The 25,305-nt window shown below is 51.0% G+C and overlaps 1 protein-coding gene across 3 annotated transcripts in view; it reads right to left on the bottom strand.

Annotated features, from left to right (window-relative positions):
* The window catches only part of LOC146801785 (E3 ubiquitin-protein ligase TTC3-like), a 1,762,960-nt gene that overhangs the window by 384,089 nt on the left and 1,353,566 nt on the right, over positions 1 to 25,305 (bottom strand). For all 3 annotated transcript variants that reach the window (XM_085621278.1, XM_085621277.1, XM_085621276.1), the window contains exon 38: positions 875 to 971. In XM_085621278.1, coding sequence (XP_085477404.1) covers positions 875 to 971 — 97 coding nt within the window. The remainder of the gene's footprint in view (positions 1 to 874; positions 972 to 25,305) is intronic.

The raw sequence follows: 25,305 nt of genomic DNA on the forward strand, positions 1-25,305 counted from the left end.
CGGTCCCTCGACCTCCCACGGGACCGGGACCTTGAACGGCGCGGAGCAGACTCCCGGGCCTCAAGCAACTTTCGGGACCACTCCCGCAAAGTTTTCAGCACCATGGCACGGCAGTCAGGGCGCGACGTGGGGTTGTGGTCGCACCCCAGGTAGCAGAGACACTCGCGGTGCAGGTCCGTCACCGACATCATGCAGGGACAAACTTCGCAAGATTTCAAACCGGGCATCCCTACAGCACCAGGATAGACTAAAAAAAGACAGAGACTAAAGTCCCAAAAAAAACCTCAGTCAAAAATTGACTGGGGATACCACTCTCTCCGGATTTGCGCTTGCTGGTGCAGAAAAAGAAAGAACTGACGTCAGAGTGCATGGGCGGCGTCTAAGTAGCTGCCGCGACGTCATCCCGGCAATCAAGACGCCTATGACCAACGCGGAGCCGCACGACGCCACCTTCCGACGCGCAGGCATACTGAGGACAAAAAGTTGTCGGATCCAGTCTGACACCTGGGGGTAATTCTAAAGTAAGGAATCTATCACTAACGTGTCTCTTTCAGATAAATCTATAAATATACTATGATAAAATGCTTTTATGTCCATGTTCAAGGCTAGTCACTCTGCTTTACTTCTTAGATCTCTAAATAGAATTGTGACCATCAATGGTCAGAAGAAATGACATCCTAAACACAGAGCAGGATCTGAAAGTACAGATGACTAGCAAAAGGAGCCCTCTAATCTCTGATGCCATTTTTGGAACAAGGTTTCCAAGAACAACACTAATCAACAATTTTCTAATAGCACAAATCCCATTCTCTTTACACATGTTGATACTCGGGCATTTACAAACACGATAGATTTAACCAAAAATATATTTTACCTCTGACGCAACTGCTCGTTTCTTACTTTCCAGTATACTATTGTTGCACTTTTTAATATTCTCTTCAAATTTCAGCTTCTCGTTTTCAAATTTGTTGCTGTAAAGGTTAAATAAACATAAAACAATTCATTTAAAGAAATAATTTCCATCCATGCACTGTTTTGAGAGTTTACATCCTAAAAATGGCATAAATGTTTTGTGCTTATAAATCAAAATTATAATGTTTGAAAAAAAGTTGCAAGTTTAGGTTTAATAATTTACCAAGTTTAATTATTGTTATTAATAATTTCAGCATAATTTTATACAAATACATTCCAGTCCCCCAACAATCATTGATGAAGTCTTATGTTTAAACTGCAAACACCAAAGTATAATTTAACCACCAAGAATTACAAATGGATTCCCTGTTAGAAGAGGGGACACTAGGTCATACCCATGAAGAACAATTTACTTATCTTTGGTAATGCTCTTTCTGGTGGATACTACATCTATCTGCAGATGCCTCACCTTGTGACCCCAAGGAGTCAAACGGGATTTGGAGATTTCTTTCAGCATTGCTCCTGAGTGCCAGAAGGTGGCATCGTGCAGCCTTGATAATACAATCGATGTAAAAGCTCAAGGCTCTTTCAGGGACCAAACAATGGAGTCTCTCCAACATTGAGGGGTGAGGTGGAGCAAAGAATGCCCAAAGGGTGATGGGACAGTCTCATTTCAAAAGGCATCACAACTTTCAGCAGGAATTCTGTGATAGACAACAACATCAGTTTGGCCAAGATAAAGGTGGTGTATGTGGAAGAATGGACAGAGCTTGTAGCTCATTCACGCAACTAGCTGAAGGTATTGCTATAAAAAAAACTATTTTCAGAGTCAGTAGACACAAAGTACAGCTGTGATTTGGCTGAAACAGGGTAAACATAAGGAAAGTGCAAACCAAATTAAGGTCTCACAACCTCATCACCTAAGGCTTGTGTGGAAACATATGAACTAGACCTTAAAGAAAACGCATCACAACAGTTGTTTTAAAAAAGGAAGATTGGTTCGGTAAACACAAAAAGGCCCAAAGAGCCGACAAATAGCCTTTAACAGTGTTAGAGGCAAGTTGATGCTGGGCACATGACAGAACAAAAAGCAGACATCAATAACTTTGCCTATAGTGGGTTTCTACTACTAAAATTACACTAAATCACATACTGAACTCCGAGTTCAGTGGGAACAGTTTTTGCAGATGGACTCCTGGCCACTAGAATAACATCCACTTCTTCGGGAGAGAGGCTGAAATCAACTGCTGCAGCTCAATCTCCGCGCCAGGATGTGTACATTGCACATGCCTGGGACTAGAACCCTACCCTGCTGTTGCAACAGAAGATACCCCCCGAAGCAGCAGCCTGATCGGAAGATAGATGCTCATGCCCGTTGTTCCGGGTACGCCACTCTACTGTCCCACTCCCAGCCCATTACGATGACCTGGGTCTAGTTGCTCCTAATAGTTTCAGAACTCAGGAGAGGTAGAGATAAGAAGGCATACAGGAGTCACGGAACTCCACTTCAGGCAGGATGCCTCTACAAGAAAAAAATGGCTCTGGAACACCAGTGCACATTCAGTGGCAAGTAGATCAAGTCATGGTTCTCCCCATTTCAGGAAAACACCTTGCGGGTGTAGCTGCAGTTCGTTGTCACCGGCTGAGTTTGTCCGCCCTGGCATTTAAAGATCCCACCAGGTGGTTCATGACCAGGGAGATGCCCTGCTGGCTCAACCAGTTCCATAATCACAGGGCCTCCTGGCACAGGACGATGACCCTAATCCGCCTTGCTTTTTGCAGTAACATATGGCGGTGGTGTTGTCTGTGAGAACCTGAACCAATCTCCCTGCTCTTGGTGCAGGGAGAGGGGTCTGTCGCTGGGCCAATTGCATTTGAGCATCTACCACTGTTGAATCTACTGCAGGCTACTCCAAAACATTCACGGATTCTGACAGGTTTTACTTCATGCTGAAACCACTGAGGTTTCAAATCCCACTCTAGAGACTGTATGTGCCATCTGGTGCAGTCAAAAAGCAGGAGGCAGGAGCCCAAGAATTCTTAAAGCTACTCTCACTGAGACCCAACCAAGACTGAGGCTGAAACATTGGCTTCATAGCCTAAATGTCACAAATCTGTAGAACTGAAGGGAAGGCTCAAAACAGCACCTCATCCAGGATAGTTCAGATGGACGGGAACCTCTAAGAATGAATCAGGTGTCACTTCTGAAGAGTTAATTGAGAATCCCAAAAATGTTGGGAGGTTTGCTGTTGTCTGACGGTGGTTTGCAACGGACTGCAGTGAGCCCACCTTCAACAGCCATGAGTCGAGTTAGGGGAAGACTGGTATTCACAACCTCCGAAAATGTGGTGCAACCATCACCATCACTTTTATTAATACCCGAGGGGCACTGGTATGGTTGAAGGGGAGGACACTAAACTGAAAATGCTCCTGAACCACATTTAACTGCAGGTAATGAATGTGGGACTGCAAGGTGGGATGGTGAAAATACGCGTCTTCCAGGTCCAGCATTACCATTCAGTCTCCTGGATCTACAGCAGACAGAACTTGGGCCAATGTGAGAATCCTGAATTTGACCTTTTTCAAGAAGAAATCGAAAGGGTGAAGATCTAAAATAGGAAAAAGGCCTATATCCTCCTTTAGTACCAGGAAATAATGGGAATAACATACAGTCCCTATTTCTGATGTCAGGTTCCTTTCTATGACCTATTGTTAAAAGAACCTGGACCTCCTGTCGCAAAGGTCCAATAGCCACTCTGATGTAGATAGAATAAGAAGCAGCTAGAGGAGAAATGGTAGGGGTATAATTGGTGTATTATTTGGAGCACCCCTTAGTCGGATGTGATGCTTTACAAGCCATGGAGGTAAGAACTTATTCTGTGTCCAACATGATGGCCATGTGCCGCTGAGTGCAAGCTAAAGCGATTTGGTAGTTGGAGAGGCATGGGACTGGGTAGTATGCTGCCCCTAAGGGCTTGGACATTGTCGGCTGATACACTGCACTGGCCTCTAAAGGACGGGGTGGGGGTGGAGGGGGTCTATTGCTGTGGAAGTGGGACTTGGCGTTGTCTTTGAGCCAAGCCCCTTCCAAAGCTTTCAAAGGGGTGTAATTGCTGGGGATGCTGCCTCGCAGGCACAGAAAGGCAGAGGGAGCGCAATGTAGACCTATTTTCCTTGATGTGCCCCAGTGCAGAGTCTGCTATATCTCGGAAGAGATGGGTGCGATCAAATAGAATATTCATCAGTGATGCCTGGTTGTCACCAGAAAAACCAGAGTATCTCATTCACGAGTGCCCCAAGCAGTCAGTAGTGCCCAGCCCACAGTGGATGACATACTTAACTGCATCGTGACCATCCTGTATGATTTACGCAAGATTGATAGCATGATACTCGTCTTGGACTGTTGGCAACATTTTGCTAATCATGTCCAACAAAACCTGTGATTATAGCTTAGCCCCAGGAGGAAGATGGGGTTAACAGAACAAAGGGTGAGACTAGCGGAAGAAAACATTATTTCCCCAAATGCCTCTAAATGTTTTGATTCCCTATAGGGATTCGAAAAAGGGAAAGAGTGAGGGTTTCTTCTACTTGAGCCACCTGGACATCCAAACCTTCAGGCGTAGGGTTTTGTGTGAGGAAATCTGGGCCCCTTGGGCATGTCTGTGTCTTCTATTCACTTGCCTATTTAGCGGCGGGCAAGTAACAAGGTTTGGCACAAAGTGCATTAGTTAAGGAAAGCAGTTCAGTGGAAACGTGCCCAGGTTGTAGAACTTCCATCAGAACATTGGTTCTACCATCAATGGACGGCAGTTGTACATCTAACACTATGGCAGCACACCAGAAGACCACAGCAAAAGAAACGGATTCCTATGTAAAAGGGCCAGTAGGAACTTAATACACTATCAGGAGAGGTGTACAGTCCACTTGCCTCCTGTATGTCCATATAAAGACTGTCCTCATCATAGTAAAGGGATGCTTCATTCCAGTCATCCTTACTGCCCTCACCTTAAACCATACTAACTATGATCAGAGTCTGATGTATATGTGGCAGACTTCTGTGTAACTACAACATTCTACCCGATTAAGAAATAGGTTGGACCAGATGCATCAAAGGTTGTGAAGGACGTGACTTTGGTTGAAGTTGTTTCAGGTTTGTCTCAAAGTTGTACAAAACAATTGGGTACTCCTCTGGCATTGAGATTTGTGTTGCTGTGGCACAGATCAGGGTGGATTGTAGTGCTCAGGATGGAGTAAAAGTCGATTTGGGTGTTGGTCCCATTACCGGGGCAGACTCAATAGTAAGGTCATGAAGCAGAGGCAGTGTTGAGAAGGGATCTGCTGACACTAATACTGCTGGAGGCTTCCTTGCACCCTTGGGGCTTGAAGATGTGCAGAGAAAGTTGTTAGGGTACAGAAAATCCATAACATGGCTTACTTGAAATTCTCTATCTGTTGTAGTGTTGGTCATGGGCCAGGAAATTATAGCATCTGTTACTCAGTGAGAGACCGGGACTGAGAGGCAACTTGAAATCCACCACGGCTTCTCTTAGGAGTGGGGGACGTGGTCAAATCCAGCTTAGTCTACTTATGCCTCTTCTTAGACTTGGCTTATCTGAAAATTTGGAGAATGAAGAACATCTTTCCAAGGAACTTAGGCGCTTTTGAACGGATAAGATTCGCTTTGTGTCCCAGATAATCTTAGGATTCATTAGGGCTCAGTCCCCATTTGACACAGAGTTGTGCAAATACCCTAGACAACAGAGACATATCTCATGGGGGTCTATCACAGGAATCTGCTTGTGACAGTTCCTAAAACCTGTCATTTTTGGTGGGGACATTTCCCATGTATATTGGAACTGGAATTTTGACAAGGAAAGTTCATGAGAGACGCAGTAAATTTCTTCAGAGAGAGTGAAAAGAGTAAGTTACTCATCTTCTGTATCAATCTTTCTGGTGGATAATCTAACTGCAGATTCCTCGCCTTCTTATTATCTCTGCATGGCCCAGACTACACCAGGAAATTTTTTAAACAGTTTTTGCTCACTGGCAGATAGTGGCATTGGCCTCCCGTACCAGCCAGGGCAAAATGGAGCCACATATAGGTATCACTAATGCATGTTAATTTTAGTTTGCTGAATGGCCAATGCTAAGCCCTCAGGCACCAAGCCTGATATGACAGATTGAGAAACACTGACAGCATATGAATATAACTTAGAACCTTACTAACTCCTGAAATCCACAGAAAGATGAGGAGGGCCAGTGATCAGGAATCTGTGGTTAGATAGAGTAACTACCAGAAAAAGCATTACCGAACATAAGAAACAAATAAGTTACTTACCCTTGGTAATGCCTTATCTGGTTGAGACGATCTAGCCACAGATTCTTTAACTTACAATAATCCTAACGCGTCAGACTGGATCCAGAAACATTTCGTGAGCAGTAGTGCACTAAGGCCTGCTAACCAGATCTCAGTGCCAGTGCCCTTTCCTTTAAAACAAGGTATGTCTAATTGTTTTACAATTTCACAGGAAATGGTACCGCTGGTACCTAGGGCATGGGTATAAAGAGGGTCCCTAAGGGCTGCAGAATATCTTATGCCTCCTTAAAGGATCCACACACACATTCCATAAAGACTGCTATTGCAGACTGCGTGACATGTGCAAACCATGAGTGAAAACATGACATGGCACACTCCTCCATGCCAAAGTCACTGCATTTCATATATGTTAGTGTGACGGGGCAGGGCCGGCAGAGACGACAAACAAGAGAATGTAGGTTGGTCGAGTACTTTATTCTCAACCTATTATAGGGTTCGGTACAAGAACGGGGTGTCTAGCTCTTCAAGTGAGGGACTGTCTGGTCGATGCTCAGGCGTCACGTTCCTGTTCGCTTCAGGTCAGATGCTGTGGATTCTCCTCTCTGGTTCTCCTCCGAATCTTCCCTCCGCCGTATAGAACAAAAAGAGACGAAAAGTGCTGGTTAGGACGGGGGACTGGAGCGCCGTGACACACGTAGGGGCCGGGAGTGAGGGAAACCAAGTGCGTTCAGTGCTCTCACTCTCTCTTGTGACTGTGAAGGGGGGTGCACGTGTGAGGCGATAGTAGGGGAGGGTACTGGATGCGGTCTCGACGTTACGGGTCTGGGTTTAACAATGGCGGTGTGCTGGCTTTCCCCAACCAACCCGCTACCCTTCCACGTACCTGCTCGAGCCACGCTCCTCCCCTGGGAACGTGGCCGGGCGACTCGCGGTACCGTTGGCCTCCTGGCTTGTCGTCTTCCTCCGGTCTCGCTTCCTCCGTACTGCTACCTCCGCTTCTCCGCTCTCGAATCGTCCTCCACTCTGAATCACCTTCCGCCTCCTGGGAAACGCCGTCCGTCCTCTTCCGGGATCTTACCGCTTTTGTGTAACCTAGTAACGTGACGTCATCGGTGGGAGTGGCCTCGTCATTCTGAAAGGCGAAGTTAAAGGAGCCCTGACCAGTTCCCACGGGCCAGTCCTGCGTGTAATAAGGAAATGCCTTCTCCAGTGGTCCTGTCACCTCGGGTTGCTGCAGGGGGAGAGAAGGGGTCAACGAGACATCTGGTGTACCACAGTTCTGCTTACAGGAGGGCGGGCCTACAGTATCACACGCCCTGTCACAGTTAGTCACCCCTACAGCAGGCCTTTGAGCCCTAGACAGGGTGCATTATATTTTATGTGAAGTCATATCTGCATTAGCAGGTATGACCCTGTGATGTCTGGTTCTATTACCAGATATTGCAAGTGAACAGGGAAGCCATCTTTAGGTATGTACTGGTCAAAACGAGTTCCCCAGCTACATGAGGGCTTTTGGCACCAAACCCTGCCTCCCCACTCCAGACTTGACAATTGCAAAGCCCAGACTCGTCCTACTGCTGTGCATCCTCCAAATGTCTTGAAGCATTGGCAGTACTTCGAAAACCAGCCAGCATCTCCTTTGGAGTGGAGGAGCCACTTCTTTGCATCCTGCAGGCACCGATTGCGACGTCCCGTTCAAAGAAGCTGCAGATCACTGGGTCCACCGACACAGTAGCTGCCCAGGAGGAGGTCAGCGTACTCAAAAGAGGCCAGATTTGACTCCTTTTCAAGTTTGGAGATGCCAGGACCCCTATGAGCCTCCCTGCACCAATACCCAGGGTACCAGACCCCTTGCCGCAACCAACCCTTGTTTAGAGTCCAAACCGGACTCTAACCATCTGAAGATCGACCAGCTGATGAGGAACATAAGCTCTGCAGAGGCCAGCACCGAAAGTGGCCCAGCTGTCCTGTTTTGCCCCCCTTTTTATGGTCCAGACAGAGAACCGTGACTGCTTATGATGCACGAGGGCCAGTCGACCAAAACCTTCTGCACCCAAGCTTCCTGGCTCGGGTCCACGAACAACGACTGCTCCACCTTGCTCCCAGGTCCCTCACAAACTGTGCCCCTTCTTGGGAGCTTCCGGACTTGTACCCTAGTTCCCCTTTGCAGCCTATTTCTAGGTGTCCTCCCTCTTTGTTAACGGTGTAGTGCACAAGGCTACCAACCCGTCTAGCACCTCTGCACCCAGACACACCGGGGCATGTAAAACCATACTGCTGGTGGAACTTGGAGACCTGGCTATTTTTCTAGATTGGTGTGGATCTCCTTCTTGGCTGTGAGTATCATTTACTGACTTTGTGTATGCAACAAATGCCTAACACTCCCCTCTGATAAGCCTAAGGCTGCTCGCCCACACTACCAAAAATAGAGCACTGTGGGATTGTTAAAGCAAGCCCCTGTCCACTTATAAGGGATACCTAGATTCTTTACACAGCATACCTCTTTTTGATATACTATATAAAGAATCAGCTTCCTACAGGGTCCCTTACGGTGGTATAATACATGCTGCAGCCCTTATTGACCCTCTTTAGTACCTATGCCCAAGGTACCAGGGGTAAACACATGGAGGTGGTGGACGGAGTGCTGAAACTTTTCAAACACTAACCCCCAATCACAGATCTGGGTTGAATCCATCATCATTCTTTAGCTCACTTTGCCACCCCAGTTCGACACAGCTATATGCAAATCAGTCCTGACCCTGTGCCTCATGGGAACAGTTCAGCCCGAACTGCCAAGCCATGACTTCCCTGGACCGGAAACAAGCATCCTGGGACCAGTTTCGGGCTAACAGCCCTCTTCAGCCAGGCTAGCTTGAATCCAGTTCGAAAGTGAGCAAGGGACCCACGTCTGGGCATACCCTGCCAACTTAGGGCGAACAAACCAAACACAAGGAGATGCCCGTGGCAAAGTGAGCAAGGAAACCCCAGTGACAAAGTGAGCAAGGGACCCCCAGTGACAAAGTGAGCAAGGGACCCACAGTGGCAACGTGAGCAAGGGACCCCCAGTGGCAAAGTGAGCAAGGGGCCCCCAGTGGCAAAGTGAGCAAGGGACCCCCATTGTTGTTTTTGCAAGGTACCAGGGTTACCACTTACTAGGGACATACAGGGGTGCTAAAGTGTGTGCGCCAATTGTGTTTCAATTAGACCATTTTACCTGTTTTTTAAAGAAAGATCACTACCACTGGAGCCTAGTTGGCAGTGACCCAGCGCATGTCAGTAAAACAAACTTCAGTACCAGTGACAAAAAAGGGTACTTTCGTGCACACTACCAACCCCTTATGGACAAGTCAGGTTTTGTTTGTCAAACCTTAGGTTAGCTGCGGCATTCATTAGGCAGGATTCAACAAAGAAACACGTTTAAAGCATTTAAACAGCCCCAAAAAAACTGAGGAAAAAAAGATTCGACACTCAAGAAATCTCACATCAATTTATAAACATTGATTATATTGTTATACATTTATGGCTACCAAAACTAATAACATCTACCAGAGGGTTTCGGAGATATAGATTTCACAAGTGAAAGGAAATAGGGTGTATTAAGTAGTGTGGTTGAGTGACCTCACTGTGTAATACATTTACCAATTTCTTTAGGTCCCTCTGGTTTAGTCTGCAAGACCCTCGGGTTAACTCTGGGTAGCTAGGACATTGAGCAGCAAGGCTTACAAGTGTAAAGCATTTAAAAAGCACCACAACAATTGAAGAAATCGAAAACACTCAAGAAATCCAACACCAATTTATAAAAATAGACTGTATTTTTTAAGAATTTAGACACTAGAATGAAAAAGATCCACCAGAGGGTTACGAAAATATAGATGTTACAAGCAATAATAAATCAAAACAATTTCAAGCAACGGTGAACAGACATTGGCAAAGTCAACGAATTGGACCTTTAGGAACGTTTTCAAGGAAAATAAGGTAAGTGTCAATGCAGTTGGTTAGAAGTAGTTGGGACAACCAACTTTGGCAGGGAGCTAGTCAGGGGGACCAGCAAGGACCTCAAGAACAGGTACCTCCACCGAAGTAGGAGTCCCTCAGCAGTTCCACACACTTAATCCGCATTGCAATGGATTCCTATGGAGTAGCCCTGATGCAAGGAATGAAGGATGCTGAAGATGCTTTAAGGATGCTGTGGGTGCGACGCGGTTGAGGGAGGTCCTCCCGCAGAATTTCCCAGTCCACGAAGAATATGAGGCGGTCCGGGCTGGAGGGTCGATGTCCCCCAAAGTCCTCTCTGATCTGGCCGAAGTCAGTCGACATTGGACTACTAGTTGCACATTGTTATGGTCACAGGCCAATCCTTCCTCAGTCAATAACTCAACTTCTGAGGGTCACAGCAACTCTCTGACAACACTCCTGAGTTCAGCGACCGCAGGTGCAACTCTGTGCACAGGTATTGGTCATTGGTGCTGCACAGCAGAGATGGTAGTGGCTTGAAGACTTTGGGCTACCAACTAGCTCCAGCAGGCTTCTCCAGCTGTGTGTCCCTGTGCTGCGAACAAGAGGCCAGCCATCTTGCCCTATGAGTTCTCTTGACTTGACTGGGCTTTGGAGACAGTTTCTCTTTCAGCAGGACACAGAAGGAACATTCGCTCTCCTTGCTAGGCACCCGGGGCAGCAGGTGCAGTGCTCATCGGTGCAGCCTCTCTTTGCCGGTCCCTTAGTGCAGCAGGGCAGTCCTTTGGTCTTTCTTCACATTGGTCGAGATTTGAGGTCTGGGTGCCAGAGGTGTCCACTTTATGCTCAGAAAGTGCCCTCTTGGCAGGATGTGGTTGGTAGTCAATGGGCTACCAGATTACCTCCCACCTGGTGACTACTTCCTGTGGCGTGTGCCATCTAGCTATCCCAGGATGCACCATTCTGCCCACACTCATGGTGGCGAGACACCTCTCTTGGTGTTCAGACCTCCCTAGCCCACCCCCATGATGTCGCTACATCAGGGCTACATGCCCCTGGGGAAACACATTGAGCAACTGGTTTCCCCTTTCTGCTTCCCTTGCCAGTATGCCTACCTCAACAATGGGGCGGCCCTCCATCCAGGTGTTACACATTTGTCCTTAAAAGGCGGGTTCACCTTTGAAGCCTGCCTTTTGGGGCTAACACCTAGAAGGCTTCTGTAGGAAGGTGCCTCGATTTGGCTGGTCATCCCCACTTTTTGGCTTGTATTTGATGCAATTTTTATTGCAGTGCACTAAATTTCTGCTAACCAGGTCCCCAGTGCTGTTTCCCTAAAACAAGGCAACTGTTCAATTGTATCCCAATAGGGCAGAACTTCAGCACCTCTACCTTCCTAGTAATTGGCAGCTCTGGTACCTAGGGCATGGGTACTAAAGAGGGTCCCTGAGGGCTGCAGCATGTATTGTGCCACCCTAAGGGACCCACCACCAAACTCATGCAGACTGAAATTGCAGACTGTGTGAAATGGTGCAAACAAATGTGAAACACATGGCACACACCCTGTGCCTCCAGACACTGCATGCAATATATGTAATTCTATGTCAGGATCGGAGGCTGAGATTATGCCTTCTTCCTTCGCTTTTATTTTTACAGCAGCAAATTTTAAAACAATCGAAAAACCACTACTCCCATGAGCACTCGGGAGAAGTCCAAACAAAGTCACAGTACTCCATCAACACTGTCCTTTAACCAGCCTCCACTTGATCCCTCCTCAGTGCTTCCTCTTCCTCCCCCTTCGCTGCTCAGCAGCAAGATAAGTCATCTTTTCATTTACTCTCTGCTTGTGGGAAGGGTTTTTGTAGATGTTTTGCATTTTTTGGGGGTTATTGTTGCATTTTGACTGCTATTCTGGTTTTCCATTACAGATCCTCTAGTCGCGGGACGCTAGCGCGTACCTAATATGACATTGCCTTATTTGCGGTGGAATCCTCCTACCGCGTGGGGGCGCTGTGTTTCTTTTCCCGGGCAGCGCGGGCCAGCACTGGCCATAGAGTGCTGACGAGAGCTGCCCGGTGAGGAGCCTTGCGGATCCCCGGTGTCCTGAGTGACGCCCTGATTTTGGACTTGTATTTCATCATTACTATTTGTTTACGCCCCACGTGGGGTCTGTATTTTTCGCTCTGGTGATGGCCTGCGGGGTTGTACTGGCGGCTGCAGCGCCGCAGGGACACTTTTCCAGAGAGACCATGGCCCATTTATTTTACAGGGCGTAAGTGTCTCCAGGGCTCGGCCCGCATTATTGTGAGCCTCTGGTTCACCCAAAGCAGTCTAGGATCCCTCCCAGCTTCAATAACCCCAGTGTTCGTGGTATTTTGAGGGACTGCATGCTAGTTGCAGAGGGTTATTAACTGTTATACAGGGCCAGGATCAGTACTGAGGGGGGGATGATTTGTCCTACCTGCCCTGCGATGACTTTCTACGAGGCGGTTGACGATTACATATATAGGGCCGTAAACCAGGCCATGGAACCTCTTGAACAGCGTCTCGGGTACAGATTGAGCGGGAATCCGCCAAATGGATGTAGACCTCAGTGAACCCGCCTTAAGCCCCTAAGTCAGCGCAAGGGGAGGGTCCCCCACCCGCTAAAAAACAGTGTTGTGAAGGGGTGGACGCGGACGCATTTGCGCGCTTGAAACAGGCCTTGTTAGTGTAAGTTCCTGCCCCGGCGGCCCCCCAGGAGGACCCCCAGACTCCCCCCCCCCCTCCCCCCCCAAACGGCCACTCCCGATCCCCAGGACACCGGGGACTCCCCAGGGGATACTGATTACGATGCAGGTCCTTCTAGACCTTGGCTTCCCTCCCCTGCTCTGCCCCCGGTAGCAGTTCGGATATGCTGGACCCGGGCAACATCGTCCACCCTAGGTCTACAGACTGGGTCCCGGCGGACAAGGTTGCGAAGTATGTGGCGGGCTGTTTGCGCAAACCAATGGAGAAGGAAGCTCGCAACCATCTCCGGGCATAGTGTCCTCGCCCTTGTCTAGAGAATAAGGTTGCCCTCACCCCAGACATTGACCCCAAAATTGCAACCTTTCTTGCCAAATTCATGAAGGACCCAAAAAAAAAAGGTATTGACAGGTCCTGGCGCTCTTGCCAGGACAAGCTCCTCGATACTATTGGGCCAGTCACGAAAAACCTCAATATGGCCGAGGAGTCTAAGGCATCTGGGTCCCTCATTGACCCTGCGGTCCTTTCCGGCTGGGCACAGTGGGCTATTGTGTTTCTGGGGAATGCCAACTGCGCGCTCTCCACGGAGAGGCGCCGGTCACCCTTGATTAAGGTGGACCCTAAGTTGGGGGACCTGGCCTATTTGATGGCGGGTGCAGTTGCCCGGGGGGGCCTTTTCGGAGACCCCCTTCATGAGGGAATTGGGCAAATTTGTGGCCACCTTCACGTCAATGGATAAGGCCCAGTCCAACATTCGCAAGTTTTTACCCCTAGGGTTTTCCAAGGGGCTGGTCGTGGCAGGGGCCGCTTGGCCGGACGTTCAAACTATCACAACCCTGACAGGGGCAAGGCTCTGGACGTGGTCACTATCAGGACGGTTCCCGCTTCAACACCTTCTACCCCACCAGAGGACAGAAGTTCCAAGGTCGTGGAGGTTTCAAGGGACAAGCCAATTCTTCTGGCAAAGGTGAGTGTGCTGCCTTCGGCGCGCCTGCGAGTGGGTGGTCGTGTGGCACAGTTCCTCACGGCGTGGGTCTCTCTCACGAGCGATGCTTGGATGCTGCAGGCGGTTCAGGGTTTCCAAGTGGAGTTCCATGGCTGTCCTCGTCCGATATCCTGGCCTCGCCCCATCTCTTTCTCAAAGTGCGATGCGGATCTGGTAAGCGAAGAGGTCTCAGCTCTCCTCCAAAAAGGAGCTATCTGTCGTTCAAAGGAGCACTCCCAAGGTTTTCTCAGCAATCTTTTTCTGGTCGACATGCCCGACGGGGGCCGCAGACCAGTAATCAATTTGAAAGAATTCAACAAGTGGGTTGTGAATCGCCATTTCAAAATGGAGTGGATCCACCTTCTCAGAGACATGTTGAGGCCCCGCGACTGGATGGACTGGTTGGACTTGTTGAGTGGAGAGGTGTGGCGCAGCGGCCAGGGCAGCTGACTTCAGAGCACAGGGCTCACGGCGGTTCGATCCCCGGCGGCAGCTCAGCACCATGTGACTCTGGGCAATAGCTCACTTAATTTCAACAACGGCCCCCAGCGCCTTAAGACCCGTAAGGGTGAGTAGTTTGTGCTTTACAAATACAGATTTAATTTTTTTTTAACTTGAAGGACGTGTACCTCTCTATTCCGATCTTCCCCCGCACTGCCGTTTTTCTTCAGTTTGCTTGGGGCGTCAGGTGTTCAAGTTTACCACTCGGCCTTTCGGTCTTTCTTCTGCGCCCTGGTGCTTCACCAAGGTCCTTTGACCGGCAGTGGAATTTCTCAGGGCATTCGTATGATCGTCTACCTCAACGACATGCTACTGATGGCCCAGTGTTCCCAGACTCTTTCCAGTCAACTTCAGGTAGGGTCAACCTGTTACAAGGGCTGGGTTTTGTGATCAACGAGAAGAAATCTCCCCTGTCCCCAGTGCAGAGCGCAACGTTCCTGGGTTTCACGGTGGATTCCACCTTGTCGCCGCTGAGCCTCCTGGCCAGGAAAATGGTGAAGATCAGACACGAACTGCACCAAACGTTGGCAAAATCACATACCTCACTGCGTCAGTTGGCCCGCTTAGTAGAGCTCCTCTCGTCCTCGATTCAGGCCATCTTTTCGGGTCCCCTGCACTACCGTGCATCGCAACAGCTAAAAGCGCACCATCTTTGGAGAGGTCTAACTTATTTGCGGTCTGTTCCTCTCTTGGCAGAGGTGAGGGAGGTGATGACTTGGTGGCTCACCCACATGGAGGCATGGAATGGACGTGCGATCTTTGGGTCCGCCCCAGACATTGTGATATAGTCGAACAGGTTGGGGAGCCAGATGCGGTGGTGCCTGGTCAGTACCCGAACAGTCGTTATACATCAATTGCCTCGAGCTACTGGCGGGCTCGTTCTTGGTGCAATGCTGGACCAAGGACAGAGTGCAGTCCTGCATTCCACTCAAGATAGACAATGTTTCAGCGATCAGGTACATCAAACATCTAGGTGGCACCCGGTCTCGTGAGCTGTCGAACCTCACCAAGGACTTTTGGAATTTTTGCCTGGGCAATCAAGTGTCTGTCACGGCGGAATATCTTTCGGGCCAGGCAAACAAGGTGGCAGATAGGCAGTCGCGTCACTTGCTGGATGCCAGCATTTAGAAGCTGGAACCCCTGGTGTTCTCCCAATTAGCGTAGAGATGGGGACCTTTCACAGTTGATCTCTTTGTGTCACGGCTGGATCATCAGTTATCAAGGTTTTTCAGCTGGAGGCCAGATCCACTAACGGAAGCGACGGATGCGTTCCAGCAGGACTGGCATCGGGAGCAGGGCTATGTGTTCCCTCCCTGCTCCATGATCACGCGAGTGTCCGCTCATGTGCGTCTCCAGCAGGCGGAGGTGGTGCTAATCACCCCTCTTTGGAGGTCTCAAGTGTGGTTCCCAGTTCTTCTGGAACTTTCCTGGGATTTTTCAATTCAACTCCGTCACTTTCATCACATTCTTCTGGGTCCGGACTCCAATTCCCATCGCATGGTAGTGGAGGGGTCGCTACAGCTGATGGCCTGGCAGATCTCGGGCGTCGCTGTTCACTCCCAGGTCTTTCAGGACACGCCGAGTCCTTGTTATCCAAGGCATGGGCGGCTAGTACAACGAAAAGGTACCGCTCTGCCTGGAACAGATGGCGCCATTGGTGTTTGCGACGGGGTGTCGATCCCGTGGGCATGGATGTAGTTCATATTCTCAATTTCTTGGCAGATCTTGAGGAAGGAGGTTTGGCTTCCCGCTCTATTAATACCTTCCTATCAGTGATATAAGCGGGTCATACCCCCATTCAGGGGTCCCCAGTGGGGGAACACCCATTTGTGTGGAGACTTCTGAGAGGCATCCGCCTATTCCTCCCACCGGAACTGCGCTATTCCGCGTTGTGGAATGTGAATTTGGTGTTGAATCTTTTTCTTTCCTGGCAACCGAATAGGCAACGCAAGGAGCTCTCAGCTAAGCTAGCGACTCGCTTATATCTGATCTCTTGCAGACAGGTGTCTGATGTACAAGCCCTTGACGTCTCGGCTAGAGTGTTTTCCCCGGATGGGGTTTCTTTCACAGTCAGTAGAAGGACTAAATGCCATATTAGGGTAATTTCTTATCCGGCATTTCGAGAATCCCCAAAATTGTGTATGGTGCAATGCCTCCGGGCCTATGAAGAGTTGAAAGAGGAGTTTTGCCCTTCCGGTGAAAGGTAGCTGCTTATTGGACTCCGAAAGCCATACAAGGCGGTTTCTTCACCAACTATAGCCAGATGGGTGTGTTGGGTGATTCAGGAGGCGGGGATTGACACCAGGAAGATTGGAGCTCACTCAGTGCTAGGTGCTATGGCTTCTAAAGCGTTTGCACTCGAAGCACGGTTAGTAGAGCTCATGCGTGCAGCCGACTGGTCCTCGGCCTCAACCTTTAAGAGGTTCTATTTTAAGCCAGTACTAGAGGTTGCTCAACTGGTGGTGGATAAGCTTTGAATTAGCATAATCTAAGCCTCCGGTCCGGACATAGAATGGAAATTTGCCTAGCTCTAGTGCTGGTAAGTTCAGATTCTATTAAGGACACGGAGGAGAGGATTATCCCGCCCAGAGTCTGTAGAACACGTGGACCCTCCCCGTTCTGGAGTAAGTACTGCTCTTTGGGTTTACTGAAATGCTGATCATTGTACTGTTGAAGTTATGGTCATTGATTGCATAAATCCGGTTGGTGGTTCAGCAATGTCTCTTCAGTGTTGCCTCTGTTGCCTAATGTTTTGGACTTGGTTCTGATATGGCCAGTTTTTTACAGGGAACAATGGGTCCAAGCAGGAGGCGTGACATTCCGAAGGTGGCTGTTCGCGCGGAGTAAGTGGAGAAAGCACTGAGGAGGGACCAAGTGGAGGCTGGTTAATGGACAGTGTTGATGGACTACTGTGACTTTCTCTGCTCTACTCCCAAGTGTTCATGGGAGTAGTAGTTTTATGATTGTTTAAAATTTGCTGCTGTAAAAATACAAGCGAAGGAAGAAGGCATAATCTGAGCCTCCGTGTCCTTAATAGAATTGGAACTTACCAGTACTAGAGCTAGGCAAATTCCCAGCCACCCCTACAGCAAGCCTTAGCTTTAAGGCAGATTGCATTATATTACATGTGAGGACATATCTGCATGAGCAGATATGGCCCTGTGCTGTCCAGTTCAATTTCTAGATAGCACAAGTGAACAGGGAAGCCATCTTAAGAATATCTACTGGGCAATGGTCATTACGAGTCCCCCAGCTACACGTTGCCTGTACTGAAGAACAAGTTACTTACCTTCGGTAACGCTTTTTCTGGTGGATACAGTATCTGCCTGTGGATTCCTCACCTTGTGAATATCCCCTGCGCCAGCATTCCACGGAACTTTTCTTCCCCAGCATTCCACGTCGACGTGGGCGACGTCATAATACACTGGCTCCGCACGCGACTCCGATCGACGTCACCGGAGCCATAAGAAGCCCACGTCGGCGTGATGACGTCTGTTCCGCCCCTTTTTTCCGTGCCTACGAGGCACATGGACGGACTGACAGCAATATACATACACAGTATACACAGTACACAATATGCAAAGCAACACACCCAGTGTGGAGAATAAATAAACAGGCAAAAGAAAGACATAATGCCTCAGACAGTATTAATATATCTTGAAATATCAACATTAGATTAATGGATTGAAACATTATTAACAGGACATTAGGTATAGAAAGATGGACAACGGGGAGGCGGGTGGGCCAGTGAGGAATCCACAGGCAGATACTGTATCCACCAGAAAAAGCGTTACCGAAGGTAAGTAACTTGTTCTTCTGATGGATACATCTGCCAGTGGATTCCTCACCTTGTGAATAGATTCCCACAGCAGTCCCCACTCCCGGAGGAGGGTGTCCACCTTCCTATACCAGAAAGTCCTGTAACACAGAGCGCGCGAAGTGGCCCTCCCTCCTCATCTCAGAGTCCAAGCAATAATGCTTTGCGAAAGTATGGAGGGAGGCCCAAGTCGCGGCTTTACAAATATCTGCCACAGGAACACCCCGGGCCAGAGCAGATGTTGAAGACTTAGCTCTAGTAGAGTGAGCACGAATACCCTCAGGAGGAGTCTTACCAGCCAGGGCGTAGCAGATCTTGATGGTCAGTATAATCCAGGGGGTGGATAGAAAACAGGGAGGGTAATAGACTGCCCCAAATGGAAAGGAGTAACAACTTTTGGCAGGAAGGCAGCCCTGGTCCTAAGAACCATCCTTTCAGCATGTAATGATAAAAACGGGGGTTTAGAACTAAGAGCTTGAAGCTCACTCACCCTTCTTGCCGAGGCTATGGCCACAAGAAAAACCACCTTAAAAGATAACAGCCTCAATGGACAAGTATGAAGAGGCTCAAAAGGGGACCCCATTAGAAAGGTTAAAGCAAGATTAAGGTCCCACTGAGGCATTACAAATGGAGTAGGAGGAAACATGTTTGTAAGGCCCTTGATGAACCTCAGAACAACCGGGGACTTGAAAAGTGATGGTTGATCTGGAAGGCACAGAAAAGCCGATAAGGCCGAAAGATAGCCCTTAACCGTGGCCACAGCACAGCCCTGCTGGGCCAAGGAAAGAGCAAACTGGAGAACATCAGAAAGATGGGCCTTTAATGGGTCAATGGATCTCTCTCCACACCACTTTACAAACTTAGACCACCTGTAGGAGTAAATGGACTTGGTGGAGTGTCGCCTGGCCGATAAAATAACGTCCACCACATCAGGTGGGAGAGAGAAGGAATTCAGGTTGCCCCGTTCAATCTCCAGGCATGAAGGTGTAAGCTCTGGAGGTGGGGGTGTAGAACCTGCCCCTCCGACTGCGAGAGGAGGTCTGCCCTCAGAGGGAGACGGAGCGGAGGGCACGAGGAGAGGTGGAGAAGATCTGTGTACCACACCCTTCTTGGCCAATCCAGGGCGACCAAAATAACTTGGGCCCGGTCTTGGCGAATCTTCCTCAGAACCCGAGGAATCAAGGGTATGGGAGGAAACGCGTAAAGGAGTCGCGAACCCCAACTCAACTGAAACGCGTCCCCCAATGCCCCCTGCATCGGAAACTGGAGACTGCAGAATGACGGGCAGTGCGCGTTCTCGCGCGTGGCGAACAGGTCCACCCGAGGAGTCCCCCACGTCCGAAAGACGTAACGAACTACCTCCGGATGGAGCCTCCACTCGTGGTCGGCGGAGAACTGCCGACTGAGACTGTCCGCACGCACGTTCAGCACCCCGGCCAGATGATTTGCCATCAGACAAATCTGATGGTCCTGAACCCAGGACCATAGACGTAAGGCCTCTCTGCAAAGACAAAGAGACCCTACTCCCCCCTGTTTGTTGACATACCACATCGCGGTCGTGTTGTCTGTCAGGACTTGAATCGACTGACCGCGAAGGGAAGGGAGGAAGGCCTTGAGCGCCAAACGTATCGCCCGCAATTCAAGAAGGTTGATGTGAAGCAACCTTTCCTCTGGAGACCAAAGACCCTTGATCTCCAGATCCCCCAGATGAGCACCCCACCCTAGGGTGGATGCATCCGTTATCACTGTGGCCACCGATGGAGGCAGATGGAAGGGCTTTCCCTGCGACAGATTGCCCTCTACACTCCACCATGAAAGATCCGCAGCAGCTTCTCTGGAGATCTTGATTGACTCCCTGAGATCTCCGTTGTGCTGAAACCACTGCCTGCGGAGGCACCACTGGAGCGCCCTCATGTGCCAGCGTGCATGGGTTTTTTTTTTTTTTTTGTTTTTTTTTTAAACCGTTTATTGCAATCTCAAATATATACAAGTATGGGCCTACAACCTTCCGGCCGGCCGCTAAAGTGACAGAAGCAAATGACATACATACAATAAGGCACCTGACTTTGCAGAGACGATAAAGCAGGAGGTATCAACAACGTGGGCCACATGACTCTGAGCCCACAATACGGTTTCGTTTTATACAACACAACAACATAAAACCACACCCGCAAGGCAACCCGCGATCGAAAATGACGACACGTGCTCCTCCAGTGGGGGACCCCAACCATCCAAAGAAATCCAGAGAGGGGAAGGGAAACAGATCCGGGACTGGGAGAACAATGTGCCCGGGGCTGAGGGAGGGGGTCAACTAGGGGGATGGAGCTGGTGAAGTGGGAGGCAACAACGGCGGCTCGCAAATACCCCCGCGGTAGGCGTTCCAGGGGCCCCATATCTTCACCCATGCCCCAGGCTTACCCCGCGCCACATACACCACCTTTTCTCGGAACATGCACCAATCCATGTGTTCTTTCCAGGCTGACACCGCCGGGGGCCTCTGGGATCCCCACAGTTGAGCAATGTCACGTTTAGCTATCATATATCCCAGAGTCACCCATCGCGTCTGCGGAACCGAGTAATCGGTCGGTTCCCACACATTCAGCAAGCATCTCCTCGCTTCAGGCAACAGCGCGACATGCGTAACCGCTCGCAGGACCTCATGCACACCACGCCAGAATCGCTCCACCCTCGGACATTCCCACAGGATGTGCAAAAAAGTCGCCAAAGCACCACAGCCACGCTTACACAATCCATCCTCGGCATAGCCCATACGCAGAAGCCTTGGCCCCGTCATATACACCCGGTGGAGTATCTTAAGCTGGACGAAGCGAAGGCGAGCCGGGATGGCCACCTCCTTCGGAGAGGCCACCGCGGAAATCCAGTCCTCGTCATCCAACTCCAGCCCATCGGCAACCCAAGCCTCGCGGAGGCCTGTCAGTAAGCCCGAGCGGTCATTTATCAATTTCTTGTAAATGAGGGAAATCGTGCTGTCCGGAACGTGGCCATCTAGCACTCTATCCTCCAGGGGGGAGGACTCCGGGATGGAGGCCACGTCTGGGAAGACGGAACCCAGTGCGTGACGGATCTGCAGGTAGCGAAAGTATTCACTGCCCTGCAGCTGAAACTCCGCCTGCAGCATCTCGAATGTTTTGAATCCTCCCCTCGTCCAGAGATCTCCCACTGTACTGATGCCTATCATGTCCCACCTCTCGAAGCCCTTCGAGGTCCACAAAGAGCCCAGCCTCTCCGACGCATACAACGGTGACGCTCGGGTTAAACGGTCCTTCCATCCCATAGCTGCATTAGCCGCGTGCCATACTCGCACCATGACACGCGTGGGTCCCGTCAAGCGGGAATCGGGCACGCTAGTGTAGAGCGCTCGATTGTAGTCGCCACCGGGCAGGAGCATTTTGTCCATTTCAAATGCCGGGTTTAGGGCGGGCCCATAGAAACCGTGATTAATTGCAGCTAACTGGGAGGCCCAGTAATACCGCTTAATATCCGGGAGGGCAATCCCTCCGTCGTACCACGGGAGCGTCAATTTTGCCAGAGCTATACGCGGCCTCCCGTCCCAAAACAGACGGCGCTGCAAGCTTTCCACCTCACGGAAGTAGCGCGCCGGGACCAAGTCCATAGTGTTCTGGAGAGCGTACAGAAAGCGCGGCAATGACATCATCTTGAACAATGCCGCCCGGCCGAGCGGCGAGAGCGGCAAGCGCCGCCAGCGCGCGACGTCCTCCTTCAAGCGCTGGAGGGGGGGAAGCAGATTTCGCTCGTAGCGGGCCACCGGGTCCAGCGTAATATAGACCCCCAGGTATCGAAATCCCTGCGAGGCAATCTGGATCGGACAACCCCGGGGGAGGACAGGAGCCTCCCCGGAAAGCACATAGACACAGGATTTAGCCCAGTTGATGACAAGGCCTGAACTACGGCCAAAGGAGCGCAAAACATCGACCAGGACAATCAGTGACTTGCGCGGGGAGGCTAAGTACAAAAGGATATCGTCAGCGTAGAGGGACACGCGGTCCTCATACTCGGGGGTCCAACGGAGACCACGGATAGAAGGGTGCCACCGCAGCCACTCCGCCAGGGGTTCCAAGGCCAGTGCAAAAAGGAGTGGCGACAGGGGACAACCCTGTCGCGTGCCCCGTCCCAGCACGAATGGGGCCGAGACTCGACCATTCACCACCACCTGTGCCAATGGGTCCGAGTACAACAATTTGACCCAACTGATGAATCCCGGGCCAAATCCAAATTTCGCCAGCATCGCCCAGATGTAGGGCCATTCGAGCGTGTCGAACGCCATGGTGGCGTCTAAGGACGCCAAGATGGCCGGCTCCCGCACGAACGGAACACGCGCGAGCACCCCGTGCAAGCGCCGCAGATTAAGGGCCGTATTGCGATGGGGAATAAAGCCGGACTGGTCTTGGTGGACCAAATCGCCCACCACGCCGACCAGCCGGTTGGCGAGCACCTTGGCGAGGATTTTAGGCTCTGCGTTCAAGAGCGAGATAGGCCGGTAGGATGTGACCCGGTCTCGCGGTCTCCCCTCCTTGTGGATAACCACGATGGTAGCCAGACGCTGGTCCGGCGGGAGGGAGCCCCGCGAGTGGGCCGCAAGGAACATTGCGCGGAGATGGGGTGCCAGTACATCCGGTCGCAGTTTATACAACTCGATAGGAATGCCGTTCGGGCCCATGGCCTTGCCAGAAGCGACTGAACGGATAGCGAGGGCAATTTCGTCCGAGGTGGGGGCGGCATCCATCAACTCCCTGTCCTCCATTGAGAGGGAGGGCAGCGCGATGTCACGCAGCAGGGCATGGGAATCCTCCTCCGGGCAGGGAGAAACCGGGGAATATACCTCGCGGAAATAATCTGCGAAGCAAGAGACAATGCCTTCCGGCTCAGTAACACGTACACCATCCATTCTCTCAATCAGCGGGACCACACGACTAGCTCTCTCCTTCTTATCCAACCACGCAATCAACTTGCCAGCCTTATCACCCACATCATACAATCGCCCCTGTTGCTCTCTGCTGAGGCCCCTGGCCGCCTCCGTGACGAGGGACCTATAGGCCACCTGCTTAAGGTGTAGAACGTGCAGCGCAGCGTCAGTCACCCCACTCCCCAGATCCCCCTCCAGTTCAGTAATTTCGGCCTCCACCCGGGTCACCTCCTCCTGTGCGCGCCTCCGGGCATGGGAAATAAAGGAGAGGGCCTCCCCTCTAAGCACTGTCTTGAAAGCCTCCCACAGGGAGATGGCCGACGAGACAGACCCCACATTCTCCTCAAAATACCGTTGCAAGGATTTAATCAAGTCCGCACGAATAGTGGGGTCGCGCAGGTACCAGGCATTGATTGGAGCTACCCTGCCCTCCCCCCTCGGGAAGACATCAAAGTGCAACAGGAGTGGGGAATGATCTGAAATACCCCGCGCCAAGTGGCGCACCTCCCCCACTCTCCCGGCATAGGCCGCAGGGACAAGGACATGATCAAGCCGCGAAAGGCTACCATGGGCCCCCGAATGGAAGGTGTATTGCAGCTGAGTGGGATGCTTTAGACGCCAACAGTCCACCAATCCCAGTGTGTCCAAAAGGCCAGACAGCCACGCTTGTGCCCGGGGGAGGTCCCTAGGGGGATAGCGATCCATAGTCCCAGAGGCCACCGCATTGAAGTCCCCCCCAACCACCAGAAGCCCCCCCGGAAGGTCAAGCAGGAGGCGTCCCAGGTCCGCAAAGGTGGTGGACTGTAACCCCGGTGGGACGTACACTGAGACAAAGACGACTACTTTGCCCTCCATTCTCCCCACCAAGACAGTGTAGCGTCCCCTCTCATCATGGCGCACCTCGTCTATTTCTAGCGGGAGCGAGGTCTTGACCATAATGCCCACCCCTCGTGAGCCTGATGTGAAGCCCGAGTGGGCCACCAAACGATAGCCACGCCGATTCATGGCACAAAAGGTGTTACCAATGAGGTGCGTCTCCTGCAAAAAGACCACATCAGGCGAAATCCGTTTCAGATATTGCAGGACCACACCCCGCTTAATCCTATCACCCAGTCCGTTAACGTTCCAGGACAACAAAGTCAGGTCCCTACCCCCCATCACATACAGAAGCCATCATTTGTCCCCCGGAGAGCATCTCAAAAACACCAATACAATGAAGGGTTTGCCTTGCGGTAGAAACGAACCACACCCCACCCCAACCCACCCATCCCAACAGAACTCCCCCCACCCTGCACCCCTGCATGAGCCCAAACAGCCCCCCCCAAAGTGCAGTGTGCCTGTCGCCCCATAGAAAGAAAACTAACTAGTCCCACAGAGGAGGAGGGAGATCCCCCAAGAGACCCCACACGACCTCCACAGGAGGGGAACTTACCCTAACAGTCAATGGTGACAATAACACAGTCCCGAGCAAGGCCTACCATTAGTCCCTCAGTCCTGATCCGGCGGGCCCTCCCCACCAACCGCTCCCCCCCACCCCCCCGGCCCCGATCTCCGGGCAAAGTGTCCAGCCAGTCCCCGGCCGCTTCTGGACGATCAAAAAAGTGCGTGCGGCCATCCACCTCCACCCTCAGCTTAGCCGGAAAAAGCATCGCATATTTGAGATTCAGGTCCCGTAGGCGACGTTTGACACCGAGAAAGCTCTGTCTCTGCTTTTGGACCGCCGGAGTAAAGTCAGGATAGAAATTTATATCCATGTTATCAAGTCTGACCGGCCCTTGTAGCCTGGAAGTCTGCAGGATAGCGTCCCTGTCCCGAAAATTGAAAATCCGGGCGATGAGAGGCCTCGGAGGGGCTCCGGCCTTAGGCCTACCCCCGGGGACCCTGTGGGCACGTTCCACTGCAAAGAATTTACTCAGCCCCCGAGGCTGGAGATGGGTGAGGACCAAGTCCTCCACAAACAGATCCGCTGCCTCTGCCTCGCGTCCTTCCGGCACCCCGATAATGCGGACGTTGTTTCTCCGGGCTCGACCCTCGGAACCCTCCAGTCGACGATGCATCAGGGCGCTCGCCTGGCCAAGCCTGCGCACCTCCTGTTGGAGGGCCGCCACGTCAGATGTGAGGCCCGAGGTAGAGTGGGCCAAAGAATCGAC

Source organism: Triturus cristatus, chromosome 8 (assembly GCF_964204655.1).
Source record: "Triturus cristatus chromosome 8, aTriCri1.1, whole genome shotgun sequence".
In the NCBI taxonomy this organism is placed as follows: domain Eukaryota; kingdom Metazoa; phylum Chordata; class Amphibia; order Caudata; family Salamandridae; genus Triturus; species Triturus cristatus.